General features: G+C 46.7%; 1 protein-coding gene across 1 annotated transcript; it reads left to right on the plus strand.

The window, feature by feature from the left end:
- Window positions 1-19147: 19147 nt before the first annotated feature.
- Window positions 19148-20116, plus strand: LOC144774034 (olfactory receptor 52J3-like). Its single transcript, XM_078659069.1, has one exon. The coding sequence runs from the start codon at window positions 19148-19150 to the stop codon at window positions 20114-20116; it is 969 nt and encodes a 322-aa protein (XP_078515195.1).
- The last annotated feature ends 1762 nt before the right edge of the window (window positions 20117-21878 follow it).

Consider the following 21878-nt stretch of genomic DNA (forward strand, 5'->3'; position numbering starts at 1 on the left):
TGAGGGTCTCAAGGCGCTGGGGGGAGCAGCTCCGGGTCAGTCAAAGAGCCAGGTCTTGAGGTCCTTTCTGAACATGTGGAAGGTTGGTGAGTGTCCGATGTTGACTAGGAGCTCGTTCCAGGATTTGGCTGCGATGTAGGAGAAGGCTCTCCTGCTGTTTCTGTTTCTGCGGATGCGGGGGACCTCTGCCTGGGCGAGGTCCGCGGAACGGAGGTCCCTCTTGGGTATGTGGAAACATACTCAGTCGTTGAGGGATTTGGGTCCGATGTTGTTGAGGGATTTGTAGGCAAGAGTGAGGAATTTGAAGGTGATCATCTTCTCGACGGGGGGCCAATGGAGGTTTTGAAGGAGTTGGGTCATACGTTCTTGGCGTGGTGTCCCTAGGAGGAGCCTGGCTGCGGTGTTCTTGATGGTTTAGTGTTTGTGTAGAAGAGTTTTGTTGATTCCGTAATAGAGGGCGTTGCCGTAGTCTAGTCTGCTGGTTATGAGTGCGTAGGTGGCGGTCTTTCTGTAGTCGTGTGGGATCCATTTAAAGGTCTTCCTGAGGCAATTGAAGCTGGTGGACGTGACAGCATTGATCCGGCGGTTCATGGAGAGGGAGGAGTCAAGGATAATGCCGAGATTCTGAGCGTGGTCTATTGGGGTGGGTGGGCTCCAGAGGGCGGAGGGCCACCAGGTGTTATCCCAGGCAGAGGTGCAAGGTCCTTGGTCTTCTTGGAGTTGAGATTTAGGCAGCTGTCTTTCATCCAGGTGGATACATTACTCATTCCTTCCTGTAAGCTGAGTCTGGTAATTTCTGGGTCCTTGGTGAGGGAGAGGATGAGTTGTGTGTTGTCGGCGTAGGATACGATGCTGAGCCTGTGCTGTCTGACGATTGTGGTGATGGGGCCATGTAGATGTTGAAGAGCCTCGGGCTTAGTGAAGATCCGTGAGGTACTCCACAGATGATGTTAGTGGGGTTGGAGAGGAAGGGGGGTCTGATCCTCAGGGTTTTGCTGGAAAGGAAGGATTAGATGCAGTCAAGGGCGGATCCCTGTATTCCTGTGTTGTGGAGTCTGGCAGCTAGGGTGCTGTGTGAGACAGTGTCAAAGGCTGTGGAGAGGTCTAGGAGGATGAGGGGTGCAGTATGTCCCTGGTCTAGCAGCATGCGGATGTCGTCGGCGGCGGCGAGGAAGGCAGTCTTGGTGCTGTGGTTGCTGCAGAAGCCAGACTGGGATGTGTCTAGGATGGAGTTTTCTTCGATGAAGGCGGTCAGCTGGGCGTTCACAAGTCTTTTGGTTACTTTGGGTGCGAAGGGGAGGAGAGAGATGGGCGGGTAGTTCTTCAGGTCAGTTGGGTCGGCTGTTGGTTTCTTGAGGAGGGGTTTCACCTCTGCATGCTTCTGATGCCGGATAAGAGGGAGGAGTTGATTGTTCGTCCTAGTTCGGGTTCAATGACTGCGGTGGCCCTGTGGAAGAGGTGAGGGGGCAGGGGTCCGCGAGTTCACGGAAAAATCCGCGAACTGGCGGATTTTTAGAGTAGAGTACTTTCTGGCTCTCAGTAAGTGCTACCTCGTTGGGTAAATGTATAGTGCTTTTCCTAACACTACAGCTGCGTAAAGTGCCAGAAGAGTTGTCTCCAGTGACCATGTGTGTGTTACTATGCCATTGCGCTGAAGGGTGCAGGGGTCCCTTGAGTGAGCTGTCCATCATAGTAGGTAAATGGCGGGAAGACGGTGACACGCGAGTGTGTGCGGGGCCAAACGGCGAGCCTTCTATGCGAGTTCACATGCCCCTTGTAAGTATAAAAGGTCAGAGACCGATCATAGCAGCAAATGAGGAGAAAGAAGCCCCTAGTCACAGGAACTGCACGGGGATTGCGCTTGTGAAGTCAAAGATGCAGAGGCCTCTATCCAGCATCACAGCTAATTTTCGATGGTAGATATGGGTAGAAAGCACACCTGCCCAGCCTCGACAAAGCACATGATTGTTTTTTCGCTGATGAATGCGTTACTGAATTTGAGCTTCAACTCGGGCACCTGCTTAGTTGTAACTATTCTCTGACCCTGCCTCGAGCACCCGGCTGTTTAGGGTCAGGACAGGGTCAGAGAATAGTTGCAAGTAAGCAACTCTGGCACCTGCTTTATTTATATCTGTAAGCGCTTCCTGTTGAGGTTTAATTTTTGTTACAGGAGCATCGTGACACAATGAACCCTGCCCTTCATATTTATCCAAGAAGAGGCCACCATTTTGTGCGATACACCTACTCAACTGGAATACTTTCTACTGGCTAATCAGTAAGTGCTACCTCGTTGGGCAAATGCAGTGCTTTTCCTACACTAGTGTGTCATCGTGACCATGTGTGTGTTACTGCCATCGCGCTGAAGGGCGCAGGGGTCCCTTGAGTGAGCTGGCCATCCAAAAAATAAAGAAAATCCGCCCGCTCGCGAATGTTCGGCAATTTCGCGAGATTCGCGGATCGCGAAATTGACGAAAATCCACAAATTTCGCAAGCATAACGGATTTTTGGCCGATACTTAGGGTGGAGTTCAGGTGAACCTCGGTGACCTTACTCCAGTTCCATTGCGGTGGGTGTGGGGCCGGCTTGGGTGTGGTGGTGGTGTTGAAAGTGAAATGGACGCAGCTGTGGTCCGTCCAGAGGGGCTGGGTAGTGTGACTAAATGCGGATGTTTGATCCTCTCGCGAAGATGGGGTTGAGGGTGTGGCCTGCTCTGTGGGTGGGAGTACAGGCAAGCTGTTTCAGTCCTGGGATGGCGAGGTTCTCGAGGAGTGTGGTGGAGTCGGGGTCTTGGTTGTTTTCGAGGTGGAAGTTCAGGTCCCTGAGCAGGATGTAGTCCGTGGAGGTGATGGCGTGGGGTGTGGCGAGCTTGGTGATGGTGGTTGCGGGCTGAACGCGTGGTCCTGGCAGTCTGTAGATAAGGGTGCTGCAAAGCATGGTGCAGGGGCTGGTCTAGATCTAGAAGTGGAGGTGTTCCATGTTGCAGTGGGGGTCGCTCATGCTGGATGTGAAGAGTCAGAGGGGGGCCTTGTGCGCGATGGCAATTCCTTCTCCTGGGCGGTGTGGGCGGTCCTTTCTCTGGATTTTGTAGACGGCAGGGATTGCTGCGGCGATGTTGGGGCCAGAGCTGGCGTTGGTCCAGGGTACCGTGAAGAATGCGAAGTCAGGTGAGAGGGTGTCGATCAGGTCCCAAATCTCTACGGCGTGTCGGTGTAGGGAGCACACGTTGAGGAGGATGTAAGTCAGGGTTTCAGTAGGGCGTTCAGTCGGTGGTCTTTCAGCGGCTGTGGGCGTCTTGTCGATGGTGAAAGATTTTCTGCAGGGTCTGGATGAGAACTGTCCATGGGTTGTGTTGGGCAAGGATCTTACGCAGTGGCGTGGCCTCCATGGTTGTGAGCGTGGAGGGTGGCTGAGTTGTATTGGTAGGGACCAGGAGGACCAGGGACCCAGCAGCTGGTCGGGTTGCAGATGGGTACAGATGGGCTTGCCTTAGACGCGCCTTCTGCGCGACCATGCAGCGGTCGCCATTATGTAGGGGAGGGGGACGGGAGTGGGGGTGCAGGCAGGAGTGAGGCTGGGTCATGGGGCAGGGAGTGTGGCGAGTGCAGGACACAGCGGAAGGCGGGAAGCGCTAAGGCGCCAGATAAAGATATACCACAGACTTACAATTAAACACAAATACACAGCTCAAAGAAACACAAAAGACGTGATTTTACACACAAATACGCAGCTCGAGAAGGCAAAAGTCCTGAGGACGAGTCGGGCGCGAGGCTTGAACTCTGCTCGTGATAGAGCTATGATTAAAATATCTGCAAACATTTACAGGATCCAGGGAACACAGTTCTCCAGCTGTCTTCAATTCAGTATTTTCTTAATTTGAATTTGCTTCTCATAGAAAATCCAGTAAATCATCCCATGCATATTCAGCATAGCTAAGTGTGACAAACCACGTAGGGGTTCCTAAGTTTCTTAACATACATTTTGATTCCCCATGACGTCAATACCAATAATCATTAGTGCCATGTTGACATCCAATCAAATTAATTAACTGTGTTTCTAAATGTTCGTCTCTTTCTTCAACTTTGTCCATAAATTCCTTTGCAGAAACATGTGAAAGATGCGTTCCTGTTTTTAATATATGGTTGACTGCATATGAAAGTGCACGCAGATCACTCTCAAATAAAAGATGAGACAAATCTGGAATACACTTGCGAAATCTTGGTTCTTCTGAGAATAGTCGTAAAGTATGATATTCTGAAGCTGGAATGTGAGGTGTTCGTTGATCATATCGTTCACCTTTTCCAGTAGGGAACAGCTGTGGAAAACAACGAGTTTCCAAACTTATTTCCCACACACTCATGGGAGTTTATCTCCATTTATCATTGTTTTCCTGTTCACTTTTTAAAAACACATCTACATTCCTAGTTTGAATGTTGTAGTGAGTACGTCAGCAATAAATACAAACATAGGGGCCGATAAGGATGGCGGACGGATTCCCCCGCCAGGCTGGCGGTAGCCTCCGCCGGCCTGGCGGGGGCAATCCGCCCGCCATCCGCACTGAAATGACCCCCTGCCACATTAGGATGGCTGGGGCGTCGGCGGCGGACGGAAAGACAGTCCGCCGCTTTTCCGCCCTGGTCGCCTTGCGGCCGGTGCGGAAAAGGTTTAATATGGTGGCGGTGTCTGTTAGACACCGCCAGCCATATTATGATGGGCCAAAACAGATGCCTTTCCGTGGTGGCGATGCTGCCACGGATAGGCATGCATCCTTCACTTCGGGGGCCCCCTGCGGGCCCCCGAATGAAGGAGAGGTGGGGGTGCACACAGGGGGGTAACTGTGGTACCCCCCTGCATTTGCATTAACAAAGCAGCAGGCACTGCGCGGCGCCTGCCGATTTGTTAATGCAAATGCATTCATGCATTTTTAGCATTGTGGCGGGCGGTGCTGAGAGCACCGCCCACAAAAATTGTAAAAATGCGGGATGCACCCGCCACTGTGGCGGGTGCATCCTAATTCCACAGACGGGACCCCCGCCCTTATGGCAGATGGTCCCTTCCTACGACAGGATGGCGGCCGGGCAAAGTCTGCCCGCCATCCTAATAGGCCCTATAGTTGGGATTTTCACCAGAAACTACTTTAAACTTTCTTATTTCTTTTTCAAACTTCACATCAGTAGTATCTTCCATCTCTTCTTCAACACCTACACTTATCAAACTCTCACTTTCTCTACACTCCTCTTGACCATTAAAGAAACGTAACTCTATGTCATCACAAACTTTTTTTACATCCAACAATGCAAAAGAGCTGTATTCATTTCATTTAGACATAATGCAGGACTTTTCACGTAGTATAATCTTCTAACTAATTTCGGAATGATGTACAGCTAACATTCTTAAATGATGAAAACTACTTTCACAAACTTTCCTGGAAAGACAAGCCAGAAAATGACCTTGCAACCCTGTATTTTTTCTCACTTTGCAAGGATCCAGTCCTTGTAATATCTTAATCTTACGTTTCACAGTTTTTCTTCCATATTCTCTTAAGAAATTCAGTACAATATCAATAGATTCCTGACGTATACTACAAATGCCACTACAATCCGAAGTAAACACTGGAGCCTGGGTAAGTCTCCCTTCAACTTCCTCGGCTATTACTTCTTCAACATTTCTAGGAACTATCTTTTCTTTTTCAATCGGACAACCATTTTTGAGTTCATAACAACGACCACAGGTATTAACCGCATGCACTAATGTATTTTGTTGAAAATAGCTTTCTTCATTAAAAAAACGTTCCGTACTAGACATATGCTTCCATTCCCCGGAAAATATTTTACAAAACTTTGTTCTATTTACAAGTCTTTTTCTTTTACATTTGTCCTTGATAGACTGCATTTTGTATTTAACGTTTTCAATCTTTTTAAAATTAAGATAAACAATTTTCTTTTCAATTCAAATGCTTTTTCACACTTAGAACCTCCTTTTTTTTGTTTGTAAAATGCTGATCTCCTTTTAAGGATTTTACATTTTTTTGTCATTTTTGGAGTACTCCACTTTTATACAATCTTTTTCGAATTTCTGAAAATTGTTTCTTCCTGCTTCCAACATAATTCTTTTTTCGATAATCCAATTTTCCAGTTTTTTACTACATTTTTATTTTCCTTTCATTTCACTGTTCTTGTTCTATCTCTATCTTCTTGATTTTTTGAATTTGAAACACTCTTTACAAGTTTTTTAAAAAAAATCTTTATTTCTCCTACCAGAAGGCATTTTCTTTAGGAATCCATGTTGAACTTAATCTAATTGCTTTTTTCCTTTTTTTTTTTACATAGACCTCTTTTTTCGTTCTCTTTTTTGTTGCTGTTTTCTTGTCATTGTAACTCTTTCTTAAAAATTAGGCAAAATATCTGTAAAAATAGAAAAGTTTTGAAAATAATTTAATGTAATTAAAATAATTATATATACATATTCACATATATAACTATTAAAAACATACAAAGAAACTACATTAATGATTTGAGCAATGGAACAGTGCTACCTGCATAATTGTAGTAGTGTATGAGTAGTGTGAAACATACTAGAGCACAGCATTAGTAGTACACATGTGATTGTGGAACTGCAAGGGTAGAACCTGTATCATTCCATGAATACATGGCTGGTGACTCAAAGATTACAATACTACAAGGAGAGTGCTTGAGTGCATTTAAAAGTGCTTAGGTATTGGCGGAATGATTGGATAAGTAGATAGCGCTGGATGGGTGATTGGAGAAGTGCATGGGAGTGAAAGAAGGATTTCTAAACTGCATAAGTACTAACTGGATAATTACAGGAGTGTATCAATAGTATGTAGCTAGTTAGAGGTCTGCATGGATAGTGCACCGAATATTGTAGCTGTACTTGTGTTAGTGGCTAGGCCATTCCATAAGTACATGGCTAGTAACTGGAATGATTACAGTCCTGCAAACAGAGTGCATGGTGAATTTGTAAGTGCTTAGATATTGACGGAGTGATAAGATAAGTAGATTGTGCTGGATAGGTGATTGCAGAAGTGCATGGGACTGACTGGAAGATTCCTAGACTGCATGGGTACTAACTGGTTATTTAGAGGAGTGTACCAATAGTATGTAGCTGGTTAGAGGTCTACATGGATAGTGTACAGAATATTATAGCTGTACTTTAGTGGCTAGGCCATTCCAAAACTATATGACTAGTAACTGGAATGATTACAGTGCTGCAAACAGAGTTAATGGTGAATTTATATGTGCTTGGTATTTGCAGAGTAATAGGATAAGTAGTTAATGCTGGATGCATCATTGGAAAAGTGGATGGGACTGACAGCAGGATTCCTAGACTGCATGCTTACTAACTGTGTATGTACAGAAGTGTACCAATAGAATGTAGCTGGTTAGAGGTCTGCATGGATAGTGCATAAAATATTGTAGCTGTACTTGTCTTAGTGGCATGGCCATTCCATGAGTACATGACTAGTAACTGGAATGATTACAGTGCTGCAAACACAGTGCATGGTGAATTTATAAGTGTTTAAGTATTGGCTGAGTGATAGGATAAGTAGATAGTGCTGGATGGGTGATTGGAGAAGCGCATATGACTGACAGGAGCATTCCTAGACTGCATAGGTACTAACTGGGAATTTAGAAGAGTGTATCAATAGTATGTAGCTGGTAAGACTTCTGCATAGATAGTGCACAGAATATTGTAGCTGTACTCGTGTTAGTGGCTAGGCCATTCCATAAGTACATGAATAGTAACTCAAATGATTACAGTACTGCAAACCGAGTGCATGATGAATTTATACGTGCTTAGGTATTGGCGGAGTGATAGGATAAGTAGTTAAAGCTGGATGGGTGATTGGAGAAGTGCATGGGACTGACATCAGGATTCCTACACTGCATGCGTTCTAACTGGGTATGTAGAAGAGTGTATCAATAGTATGTAGCTGGTTAGAGCTCTGCATGGATAGCGCACAGAATATTGTAGCTGTACTTGTCTTAGGGTGTAGGCCATTCCATAAGTACAAGACTAGTAACTGGAATGATTACAGTGCTGCAAACAGCAGACATGGTGAATTTACAACCACTATCCGGACTATCCGGAGGCCTGAATCCACCAAGAGAAGGGAGCAGCGCACTGTAGAAGTATGGCCTGGTGCTCCCCAGATTGTATGCTGTGGGCAGTGGCTAATGCAATTGCTGGAGCCATGTAATGTGACTGGGACTGACCCTGCGGGTGACGCTGGAATCACGAACGTTGTTCAGGGGTGGCAGCCAGGCCGTAGAAAGCGGTGGGGACCCGGTCTCTCCCACCACAGCGAAGCAGACTCAGTTGGCTAGAGAGACCTGAAGTACAGTGGAGAGCACACAGGGCCCGTGCTCTACACATTGCGAGTCGTGGGCAGCAACTAAAAAGCCGGGAGATAGGGTCTAGCGCTGAGGGGGTGGCCTGCCGCACAAACGCTGCCCAGGGGTGATGACCGGGCAGGAGGAGTAGTGGAAAGCCCGGTTTCTCCCTTCATCATTAAAGCAGCACCGGTCTGCCCAAGAGGTCCCCCCCTCTGATGCAGCAGACGTGTGGCCTGCGAGGGACATGGGCCGCAACAGACCACCGGGCCAGGGACAGACCAACCAGATAGACAGGTACACGGTGGCTATAGGCAAAGAAGACGCGGCTCCAGGTGGGAGCCAAATGGAGGACCCAGAAGCCACCAGCCCTGACCCATCCCTGAGGGACACAATGGCAGCAATTTGCGACCTCAGGGGAACACTAGAGCCCAAACTTGACTCTGTTTCGGAGGAGGTCAACCTCCTCATGGCGGACTTCAGAAAAATGGCAGCGGTGAAGTCGGGCATTGGTGGCCTATAGTCGAAAACATAAAAACATGAAGAAAAGGTGGCGACGCTCCCCAGGAAACAGGCAGACATCTTTGCCAGACTCGAGGATCAAGAAGGGTGGGCCAGACGCAACAGCATTTGTGTGGTGGGATTTCCGGAGGGCCTTTAGGGGCCGGCCGTGGACTGGTTCATCAAAGATCCAGATACTGAACCATCTGAAACCCAAACGTTTGTCCAACTTTTTGAGTGCACTCATCGGGTGCCGGGAAGCAGGCCCAAGCCAGGGGCCCCCCCATGCACCATCATTGCCCATATCGTGAATTTTCGAGACCGGGATGCCATCTTGCAAGTGGCGAGGTAGACAGGGGACTTTCGCTGTGAGAATGACGAGATCCGATTCTTCCCGGACTTCTCCCTGCATGTCCAGCGCCAGCGTCAATTCTTCGAGGGACTGAAGAGAACCCTCAGGGAACAAGGAGTGAAATATATGATGCTATGTATATATGATCCCAAGGCCTATTTCTGTGACTCACCAGAGGAGGCTAACGATTGGTTGGAGGGTTGGCGAACTGTCGGAAAGAAGTGAAATCCCCATGATGTACATGGAGAAGTAGTCGGGAAGAGGGTGTTGGAAACATGCAGAGCCTCTCTGTGTGGGATCTGTTGGACCCCTATGTAGTTGCTTGAAACCATGGGAGGTTCACAACTCTAACAGGGGTTGTCCTTAACTGGGGATTAGCAATTGGAATGCACTAACGCCAAAAGTTCATAGGGGGGGGACATTTGTTAGTTTTGTATAATTCTTCAGGCTGACTGCAAGTCCACGTTTCCTCTTACATGTGCAGGAATGTAATGAGGCGACAGTCACTCTGCATGTTTACAAGGTGGGAACCCATCTAGCATCGTGGCAGGGTGGGGGGTGTTGGTGCGGGGGGTTCGTTCTGGGGGTTTGTATGTTATGCTCTTGTTCAACATAGTCCTGTAACACGTGGTGCTCTGTCCGATGACACAAAAGGTCCTACTACCTGTCCGATGCTGTTAACTTTTCTTGGTCCACAATGGGTTCCCAAACTAAGTGTACCACATGGACGTGGAATGTGAACGGGTTGGGAAACAAAATCAAGAGGACCGTGATCCTGCAGCACTTCAAACGACATGCTCCAGATGTGGTCCTTGTACAGGAGACGCACTTGGCTGGGAACAGATGTAAAGCCCTTGATCGCTTTGGTTATCAATTGGATGTTCATTCAGGATTCACGTTGGGATCCAGGGGGGTCAGCATCCTAGTCCACAACACCGTGACAGCAGTCCCACTGGGCATGTGGTCCGATGATGCGGGCTGCCTTGTTGGCGCTGTGGTGAAGTGGGAGGGTCGCACAGTAGTCTTCTGCTCCTGTTATATCCCACTGGGCCTACACCCATCTATGATCCCACGGCTGGGCTCCTTCCTGGTGAATCTTCCCCAGGGACTCCTCCTGTTGGGGGGCGGGGGTGACATAAACGCGGTAATGACAGCGGATCTGGACCGGTGGGGGATGGGTCTGGACACAGGGGGGGAGGGGGCTGTGGGGCTTTGCCACGGCGATGGGCCTTAGCGACCTGTGGCATGCACACCACCCAAACAGTAGGCAGTACACCTTCTACTCAGCCAGACATACGACATCCTCTAGGCTTGACTATCTCTTCGCTCGTTCTGATCAGATGGTAGCCTTTACCGACCCCCGCATCTTGGCCCGTGGACTCTCAGATCACGCGCCGGTCGAGGTCACACTTCAGGGCCCATTCATCAACAGAGTCTCCTTCCTGAGGATTGACTCATGGCGTCTTTGTGATCAGTCAATTGGTGATAATCTCAAAGAGAGTTCACTGCTCTATTTAGAAGAAAATCCATGGTTCAGTGGATTCCCATGTAGTGTTGTGGGAAGCCTATAAAACTGTATTGAGGGGGCAGACACAGGCATAGATTGGGGCCCAGAGGAAGGAAGAACACCTGCGGATTAGCCAAATTGAAGAAGACATTGAGCAATTGGACGGGGAGGCTGGTGCAGCCCCCTCGGTAGAACTCCATCATAGACTACTACTCAAACAACGGGAGCTTCGCTCCCTAGCAGACAAGTAGGCACAGGCTTACGCACTGGCCACGCAACGCTGGCTGTATGATGTGGGAGACAAATCCTTGCTGGCCTGGCTAGAACGGTGAGATAGGGAGCGCTCATGGGTAGCGCAGGTAATAGACGAGTCGGGGTCTCTAGTATCAAACAGTATGGCCATAGCAGAAGTGTTCGCTTCCCATTTTGAAAGGGTGTATTGACCAGTGTGCACCAGAACTGAGGGGAGCTGTGCTGAATTCATGCAGCACTTCCGGCTTCTGCATCTGTCCAGTGAACAGAGCGACCGCCTTGACGCAGACCTCACAGAAGAGTAAATTAGTAAAGCCCTAACTCACTACAGTCGGGGAAAGCACCTGGGCCCAACAGGCTTCCGATAGAAATCTACAAGAGACAGGCAAATGTAATCACCAAACCCCTCGTCCGGATGTTCTCGGGAGTTAGAGAGAGGAGTACCCCCCCGATCAACGGGAAGCTACGATAGTGGTTATACACAAAGCTGGGAAGCCACTGGACCACTACTCCTTGAACCGCCCCATCTCTCTTATTTATTTATTATTTATTTAAGGCATTTATTAAGCGCAACTGTCACCATTGCAGGTATCCTGGCGCTGACTGAATCTATTGGGGACAGGAAAGTGAAAACGACAGGGGCGGGAGTTGTCAAACAGTTGTCTTGGGGAAGAGCCAAGTTTTAATCCTTCTCCTGAAGGGGAGAAGTTCAGAGATGTGTCTAATATCGGCTGGGAGCATATTCCAGAGCTTGGCAGCTGCCACCTCGAAGGATCTGCCTCCGAATCTGACTTTCTTGAATCTGGGGACCACTACCAGCTTGGCTTCAGAGGAGCGAAGCTGCCTGGCTGGGATGTACCAAGCAAATTTGGATTGGAGGGAGGCGGGACCAATTCCATGAAGCGCTCTGAACGCAATGCATAGGGCTTTGAATTGTACTCTCTGCCTTACCGGTAACCAATGGAGTTTGCTCAGTGAGGACGATCCATTTGCTCTTCTGGGGATCCCTAAGGCCAGTTTAGCAGCTGCTGATTGGACTCTCTGGAGCCCATCCAGCAGAAGCCCAGGGGATCCTAAAAAAACGCTGTTACAATAGTCAAGTCGACTAAGGATAGTGCATCTTACCACTTGGGCACGTGCGTGAGTGGGAAGGAGAGGCAGTACTTTCCTTAGGGAGCAGAGGATGGCAAAGCAACAGGCAGTTGTCTTTTGGGTATGCGTCTCCATACTGAGTCTCTGATTCAGCATAACCCCAAGGTTACGAATTGTTTCCACCGGCTGAAGTATGTTCCCAATTTCAGGGGGCCAGAAGTTATCTGGAAATGGCCGAGGAATCTTAGCACCAGCGCTGAAAAGTACCTCCGTTTTTCCTGCGTTGAACTGAAGGGAGTTATCCCTTAGCCAACGGGAGGTGTCGCGCAGACAATTGTGGAAAACCTCAGCTGAAGTGGAGTCTTCTCCCTCCAGGGAGAGGAACAATTGCATGTCATTGGCGTAGTTGACAATTTTAATATTGAAACTTTTAATTAACGTGACCAGCGGTCTATGGTACATATTAAAAAGAATTGGGCTAATTGCAGATCCCTGGGGGACCCCATGCGAAATCAAAGTGAAAGCCGACTGAAAGGGGGGAATAGACACCGCCTGCTGCCTGTCCTGCAGAAATGACTGGAACCATTGTGCAGCCGATCCTCTTACTCCCGCCTCATGCAACCGCTTCAGTAAAGTGTCGTGGTTCACAGTATCAAAGGCCGCAGACATATCAAGCAGGATCAGCAACGCTGCCTGCCTTCTGTCTGCACGCCTCTGAAGCTCGTCCATGGCGGTGATTAGGGCGGTCTCAGTTCCATGGGCAGGACGGAAACCGAATTGATCGACGTCAAGTAATGAAAAACGTTCCAGATAGTTAGAGAGGATGTTACTAACCCAGCTTTCAACAATTTGAGCTAGGAAAGGCAGCAGGGAGATGGGACGATAGTTTTTGGAGCAGTCCGGGTCGAGCGAGGGCTTTTTTAACAAAGGAGATACTAAAGCCCGCTTCCACTGAGCAGGAACAGTGCCAGTCGCAAGGGATTGATTGCAAATAGCAAAAAGGGAGGGAAAAAGTTCCGTCTCAAATTCCTTCTTATCAATGTGGAGGCCAAGGTTCTGGCCAAGGCCTTGGCAGGCAGACTACTGTTGGTGCTTCCAGATTTGGTACATGTGGACCAGTCAGGGTTCATGCCTCTTAGCAGCACCCGCCACAATCAGTGATGTCTCCATGGTTTGTATATATGATGGAGGATGTCGGTGATACACAGACGGCATTGATGTCTTTGGATGCATCAATGGCATTCGACAGTATCGAATGGCCATACTTAGTTATGGTGCTTCAGAAATTTGGCTTTGATCCCACCTTCTGTGCATGGGTGCCTCTTTTTTACGATGGCTCGGGTTAGAGTGAATGGGACGGTGTCCAGGATGTTCTCCCTTAAGAGAAGTACAAGACAGGGATGCCTCTTGTCTCCTCTCCTGTTTGCCCGGCATTGGAGTCATTGGCCCACTGGATCAGGAGGGACGGGTCTTTCTGGGGCCTGGCTCAAACGGACGACTGGGAGGAGCATATTTCTCTATACGCAGACGATGTCATACTATATATGTCGCTGCCATATCACTCGATGGCGCAGGCGCTACATCTTTTTGAACTGTTCGGCAGCTACTCCACATACACTATCAATTGGGGGAAGTCAGTGATCTTTCCACTATCGGGCCCTTCCGCACAGGTCCCCACTAGATGTCCAGCCACCGTTGCAATAGATTGCTTTAAATATTTAGTTTTTTTTAAATAAAAACTTTGAACCCCAGCTTGCGCGCCTCGGGCTGATGTCAGTCATTGGAGATCCCTCCCGCTTTCTCTCACTATTTAAGATGCTCGCCCTGCCGAGATTGCTGTATATCTTACAAAATACACCATATTCAGTCCCACAGGGAGTGTTTCAGTGTATTTCACAATCAGTGTAGGTACTGCTCTGGAATGGTGGGACTCCCAGAATAGCACTCAACAAACTTACTAGGGTGGTTTACGATGGGAGGCTGGCACTCCCGGACGTGAAACTTTACTACTGGGCCTCCCAGCTGCAGGTAGTGAACAACTGGGTGTATGCAGACAGCTCCGAACCGGCATATAGAGTTGACAGACCGGCAATGCCCAAGGGAAACTATGATCACCTGCTTTATGCTCGAAGAGTAGGTAAAGAGTGGCCTGCGCATACTGGGGTCGTGGTCCAGTGTTGGAGGGAAGTGAACAGGTTCTTGGGGTGGACGGACAAACTAACTGGTAGAACCCCCCTGTGGCTGGGAGATCAAATGCGGGAAGTGACAAGGTTGACGGTCTTTGGGGGGTGGAAACTAATCAGAGTAGAGTATTTGGGTGATGTTTGGAAGGGCTCGGCTCCCCGCTCCTTTGCCTACCTCAAGAAGGAATAGACCTTCACAAGTCACAGCTCTACCACTACATACGCCTCACACGTTATTCGCTCCCACATGAGCAAAGACACATCCATTCCGGAGTACTCCCCCATGGAGGATAGGCGATTGTTGAATCTCATATTAGAGAAGCCCACGTCCACCATCTACCGAAAACTCATAAACAATATGCCTGACCCATTGTAAAACTTAAAGAGACATGGACTCGAGACTTAGGTGCCACTGAAGACGACGATTAGCAAGACACTGTACAGAGCCCGCAGGAGATAGCAATCCGCCCCAGGTTCCAACTGGTCCAATTGAAAATACTCCACCACATATACTATCCTCCCACGCTCTGGTATAAATGGGGCAGGAGCCCATCAGACCTTTGCACGAGGGGATGCCAGGGGGAAGGTACCTTCTACCACATACTGTGGGAGTGCCCCGCTATAGTCCCTTTCTGGACTAAGGTGGCAGACACAATGTTGGAGACTGTGGGCACACCTGTTCCACTGGAACTGCGATGGTTGTTACTGATGATAAAGGGAGACACAGACTGGTCAAGGCATATGGAAATCTGGCTTGCACTACCAGCGGCGGTGGCAAAGAGAAACATTGCCAGGGGAAGGGGATCTCAGACCCCACAGGCATGGGAACATTGGAGGAGGGACCTAGGTTGGTGCCAGTGTGCTGATGAAACCATATACAAGAGTAGGGGATGTATCAAGAAATGGAAAAAGATTTGGGGACAAATGTGAAAGGATAGGGAGGGGGGTGGAAGAGTAACCAGGCAACTGTTCATTCTCATGGTGTACTGTCGTATTAACGTTGCTGATCACCACAATGTTATCTTTTGGTATGATTATTGTTCACAGATCATTGTGACTTGGTACTCTGAGCATTGTTCAATAAATAAAAAGATTTTTTTTAAAACAATCCCTATTCCAAAACACACATAATATAGACTTATAGCCCACCGTAGCGGGCTATACCGGTTATTTAAGGTCCGCCTTCGCGTTAAAGGTCCGAGCGGAAGGCAAGGGACTTTAACAAGGCACCGGACTTTAACAGCCGGTATAGCCCTGCTACGAAGGGCTATAAGGCTATTAGAACATTCTGAAACTAGAGGGCAGAATGTTTTAACAAATAAAAGTAAACTGTGACAGAAGAAGCAAGGGGGATCTTGGATCAGGTAGGATCAGTGGCAGTCATCCTCCTTGATCTAAGCGACATCTTTGACACGGTGAACCACAGAATACTACTACATCGGCTCCTTAGTTTGGGAGTCTCAGGGAAAGCCATTGCTTGGATTCAATCCTTCCTGCGTAACCGGTCATTTCAAGTCTTCGAGGGTGATACTATATCCCCCAGCAAACCCCTGAGCTGTGGGGTACCGCAGGGTTCCTCTTTGAGCCCAACTTTATTTAATGTGTATATGAGCCCACTAGCTGAGATAGTCCGTCCATTCGGAATAAAGATCATAACATACGCCGACGACAGTCAGCTAGTGGTATCTCTCAACCAACTCAATCCACATAATACGCAGGTCAACCTAAAGGGCTGCCTAGAAGCAGTCAACAGTTGGATGACTTCGTCCTGCCTGAAACTGAATGGAGACAAAAAGGAGCTGATGCTCCTCGGCAGTTCTCCTATCTCCCTAATCAATTCAATCTGGCCTGCTTGCCTTGGCCCATCCCCTACACCGAAGGACACAATAAAAAGCCTCGGCATCTGGCTGGACAAATCCCTCAGCTTTAACTGTCAGGCGACCAAACTGTCAGCCACTTGCTTTGGGATTCTCAGGCTTATCCGGAAAAATCTCCCCCTGCTGCCCTTCGAGGCAAGGCAGATTGTAATTCAAGGCTTAATCCAGTCCCGCCTGGATTTTGGTAATGCCCTCTACTTAGGAGCACCTGAAAAAACCCTACAAAAGCTGCAAATAATACAAAACTGTGCAGCACGCACTCTGCTGCAGCTTCCCCGCCGTCTCTCAGTTAAACCCGGCCTCGGAAGTCTCCGTTGGCTTCCGGTTAGAGAGAGAATCAACTTTAAGACCCTTTGCATTTCCCACTAAGCATTTTGGAAAACAGGTGCTGCTATTAACCGCTCCCTGATTACCCGTTACCATCCTACCAAACAGCTCTGTTCCGCTCAGTCCTTTCTTGCTACAGTTCCTAGGATCAAAAGGTCAAGATGCAGGGGTCGATCTTTTTCCTACAACGCGGCTAAACTGTGGAATTCTCTTCCCCTTCATCTGAGATCCCAGCCCAACCTACTTCTATTCCGCAAACACCTAAAGACCTTCCTTTTTACAAAAGTATAATAAATTCCTGTTAACAGTCTGGCCAGAAGGAACAGCTCTTCTAGCGCTAGGACGTCTCAGGGCAGCTACCGCGCTCTATAAATCTCCTTTTCATTTCATTTCATTCAGGGCCGGACTGGCTACCGGGCAGTTGTGTGTTCTGCCGAGCAGGGGGATGATTTTGTTGATGGGGACCTGTGTGTGAAAACGAAATTCGTTTTGCTTTTTTTATTTCAAAGCGCACGCAGGTCCCCATCAACGAAATAAGCCCACACCACGGAGAAATCATCCCCCTACTCTACAGCACACACAACTGCCCAGTAGCCAGTCCGGCCCTGATTTCATTTTATTTCACAAAAGCCCCTCGAAGCTCGAGGGAATTAAAATCCCCTTGAGTTCCAAAAGGCCTTTAAAAAACATTGGAATGTTGCTCTGCGGGCCTTTACCGGCCCGTACAAGCATTGTAGCTGTACCTGTGTTAGTAGCTAAGACATTCCATAAGTACATGACTAGTAACTGGAATGATTACAGTGCTGCAAACTGAATGGATAAGTGTATGGTGCTGGATGGGTGATTGGAGGAGTGTATGAGTACTGACCGGGCAATGCCTACTCTGCAAGGACAGTGCTTATGGGATTTAACTAATGCATAAATCTACTACTTTTAATATTACACCTAGCCAAATACAAAGCAGTGACCATTCACAGTTCTCTGCTATAAGTCTCACCATATTACTCAAAAACATGAATAGATGTCTCTCTACCACAACACTATCTACACTTCATAAATCCACAGAACAAACTTCAATTTAAAACCAAGCAACTAAAATTATGTGGCAGTAAACTGCATCTTGTCCATCATTTTAGATACCTCTCATTCTACCAACTCTCTACTTCGACTACACACATCTTTTCAGTGCATCCAGACTTCCCTTCAAGATGCTTAGAGTGTGGGTTGTGGGACACAGCTATGTTTTCTGATGCAAAAGGTATGCTGAACACAGAGGTATTGACAAAGATCTAGCTTTGTAAAATGTGGACATTAAGTGGATTGGACAAAGAGGATTAAACTGGCACCAATTGATGCCTTTGGTGAAAACCTTCTTACATCTCCAACCCCCTGACCTCATGATTGTGCACTGTGGTGGCAATGACCTAGGCACATTGACTGGGGTAGGTCTGGAAATGCTTATGAAGAACACCTTTACAGAATTGATGTTGATTTTCCCCCAAACTGCCTTTGTATACTCTAACATATGCCAAAGACAGAAATCGAAGTGGTTCAATCAATTTTGTCCACAGATTGAGAAAGGTAGAAAAAATGTCAATAAAGCTGTTTCGGCTTTCCTCAGAGACTATAGTATGGAATCCATGTACAACAACAATCTGCATTTCGATATGGATGACATCTACAGGAGTGATGCTGTACATTTCACAGATAAGGGAAACAGAGTCCTTCTCAACAAACTCTGGCTCTGCATCGGCACTTACATGTAACTACAAAAATCTCCCAATAAACACAAGCCATGTCTTCCCTGGATCGGAAACAAGCATCCTGGGACCGGTTTCGGATTCATAATCCTCATCAGCCAGGCTATCTTGAATCCAGTGGCCAAGTGATCAAGGGACTCACGTCTGAGCATACCCTGCCACACTTATGGCGGCCAAAAGCGGTACACTTTGCCACTGAATTCAAGCAAGCCGGGCTGAGGACGGCTGGAATGCCAGAAACCGGTCCTCGGAAGCTTGTTTCCGGTCCAGGGAAGACATGGCTTGGCAGTTCGGGCTGGACTGTTCCTATGAGGCACAGGGTCAGACTGATTTGCATATAGCCATGTCTGAACTCGGGTGGCAGAGTGGGCTAAAGAACAGTGATGGATTGAACCCAGATCTTTTGACTGGGTGTGAGTGTTCGATTGATTCAGATGCTCCGTCCATCACCACCCCCTTTTGTACCGCAGATACCTCAGTTGGCACATTTTGTTTCCAAACACTGTTTTCACTCAAATATTTACAATTGCATATCTCCGATTCAACTAATTAAATTTATGTAATTTTGGACTCAAATATTTAATACATTTTACTTTATTTATTTCGAAATTGGTGTGAGATTTTTCTTGTGGTTGTGTGTTGTGTTTCCACTTAAATATTGTTTGAAGTGCTGCATAAATACTTTACACATTGTATCTAAGTTAAGCCTGACTGCCTTCGTGCCAAGCTACCAAAGGATTCAGCTCAGACTAATTTGGGATTTGTCTGAGTTTCACTCAAGAGAATTGTGGTGCGACCCCCCCTCAACCAGTAACTCATTTTCGTACACCACTCATGCAAGTGGTAGTCCACAACATATAGAATGATTGTAACTTTTTTTCATTTTTTGAAGGTTGAGAAGACATTGAACTAGTAAAAGCCACCAGAAGGCAACTCGCCAGAAGCATGCAAGTCACCAATAACACCACTAGCTTCATACCATTGACGTTCATCCTGATCGGCATTCCTGGGCTGGAGGAACATGGACTATGGCTTTCGATACCATTCGTCTCTGTCTACACATTGGCGGTGTTTGGAAACTGCATACTGTTATTAATCTTAAAAACAGACCAAAGCCTCCGTGAACCTATGTACTTTTTTCTTTCTCTTTTGGCAGCAAGTGACCTAGCTTTGCCTAGCACTACAGTGCCTAGATTGCTGGGCATATTTTGGTTTCGTTACCTAGAAATTAGCTTTGCTGGCTGCCTCACCCAGATGTTCTTTCTGTATTTATTCTTGGGGCTGGAATCAGGAATCCTGGTGGCAATGGCATTTGATCGCTATGTTGCTATCTGTTACCCCTTAAGATATTCTTCCCTCTTGACTAATGCAATACTGGCAAAAATAGCAGTTGTGGTTATATCTAGAGCTGTTATTGCAGTATTGCCTTTTGCACTATCATTGAGCCAGTTGTCTTACTGCAATTCCAACGTCATCTACCACTCCTACTGTGACCATATGGCTGTGGCCAAGCTGGCCTGTGGAGATGTTAGCTTTGACAACATTTTAGGTTTGGTTGTGTCCCTTTTCATATCAGGATTTGATCTTTTGGCCATTGGAATGTCCTATGTGATGATCCTCAATGCCGTCCTAAGGCTTCCTTCCAAGCAGGCCCGTCACAAATCATTCAGCACCTGCGGTGCCCATGTCTTTGTGATTCTCATATTTTACACACCAGCAGTTTTCAACTTTGCAACATACAGGTTTGGGCAAAAGACCATCCCCCATCATACTCATGTTCTTTCTGCAAATTTTCACATCCTTGTGCCGCCCATGTTGAATCCAGTGGTTTATGGTGTTAAGACCAAAAACATTCGAAAAAGGGCAGTACATATTTTCCACAAGGGAGGCCTTTACTCCTGGAGGCTTTACTAGGCCATCCATACACATGTTTTCTGGAAAAAACCCTTCTTGAAGGAATATGCACTATAACAAAGTCTTCACAATGGTGTAATTTGTGTTGAACTTTTCAAATTCATTGCACTTGAAAAAAAGAACAAGTTGATGAAAATATAGATGAAATTAGGTCTTACAGGAGTAGAACACATAAAAAATACTCCCAATGTATTTATTTCTGCTGAATGTTTTACCATCCAGAGTTTGTCAGTTTCACAAAATATTACTTATTTTGTGTCAAGCACTCATCTGCATTAAGACTAGGAGGGCCATTAAAAAGTGGCACTTTGGAAAACATTAAGGCCCCCATTACAAGTTCAGGGTTAATTTATGCTCCCTCTGCAGACAGAATTTTGCACAGTGATCAGAATTCTGAGATGTGTGATAATTATCATACCCTTCTTGTGGGTGTCACCTGATAGATTCTGGTAGATCAAATTTGCGGAAATTTAACTGCAGGGAAGGACCGGACAAAAAATCAAGAAACTGGAAATTCTGCATCTTAAATACCCATTTTCAATCATATAACTCATTTCCAAGAGCAACACTCAGAAAATAAGGTATTTTCCAATAGGGGATACCATTTTCTACATCTAGTAAATGCCTCACTCTGTGTTAAAGATATTTGTAGGCAGAAGTATTTAGTGCACCCCGTTTCACCCACCTATAATCAGGATCCTAGAGCTTAAAGGTAATAGAAGATCTTTCATGTTCAGAAGGAAATACAAACTCAACTTGCAAATCTGTTAGTAAAATTAATTTTCTTACACTACAGGGACAACATAGTGAAGGAAAGTGTGTCCTGCTCTGGATATTTATTTTGATTAGCACTCAGCAGTAAGTCAGGCCCATTATGACTTTGATCCAGGTTAGTTTCTGAATGTTTTAAGAGAAGATTTACAATAGTACTGAATTAAGTTGAGCGAGCCTAAAATACATTTTCAGGACAAAATCTGTTTGAATTAGTATCTAAGATCTCAAGAGTGCAGGAAAGTTTCAGTGAATAAGGGTCCCTAACTCACCTACATATACACCGTGAGGATGCCTTATTGGTCAGCATCGTCATCAATTCAATAACATTTATTGTCAATATTACAAAAACTTTACTAGATTGGTGACAAAATAACAATGGACAAAAATCAATATTCATGCACACTCACCCACACCCACAAACAGACGCCAACACAGGCACAAAATACCCTCTCTCTCTCACACTCTGTATCGAGCAGGTGAAATCATCCTCTGAAGATCTATTTAAAGGAAAGAAAAAACAGCTGCTCTGTTTTGAATTCTCTGCTGTGGACAGCTTTTGCTCATAAGACTAGTGGCTGTACCAAGAGCCATTTGGGAATTTTGGTTGTCATTTAGAAGAAAATGACTCTGGTCATGAAGCTGGCAGAGGAGGCTGTGGAATTATGGCATTGAATGGTCCTTGCATTCTAAATTCAGTATCGGGTACTGGAATAAGTGTATAGTGCTGACCTTTGTTGAGCTGTCACAAGGGTTCCATTTTCATCTGAGCATCATTCATAAGTGTGAAATCCAATGAAAAGAGTAGTGGCACAAAAGAGCCGAACCCCACCTAGACATAAATTAGCTACTAAATCAGCAGAACCTACTGGTAATCTAAAGTACTGTATATAATGGAGGGAGGGAACTGAGTTCGCTTCTTTGAACGAATTCATAAATGAACAGATACTGTATTGACCGGTTAATAAAAAAATAGCCTTTATATAAGAAT

The sequence above is a fragment of the Lissotriton helveticus genome, chromosome 8 (assembly GCF_964261635.1).
Source record: "Lissotriton helveticus chromosome 8, aLisHel1.1, whole genome shotgun sequence".
Taxonomy (NCBI): Eukaryota; Metazoa; Chordata; class Amphibia; order Caudata; family Salamandridae; genus Lissotriton; species Lissotriton helveticus.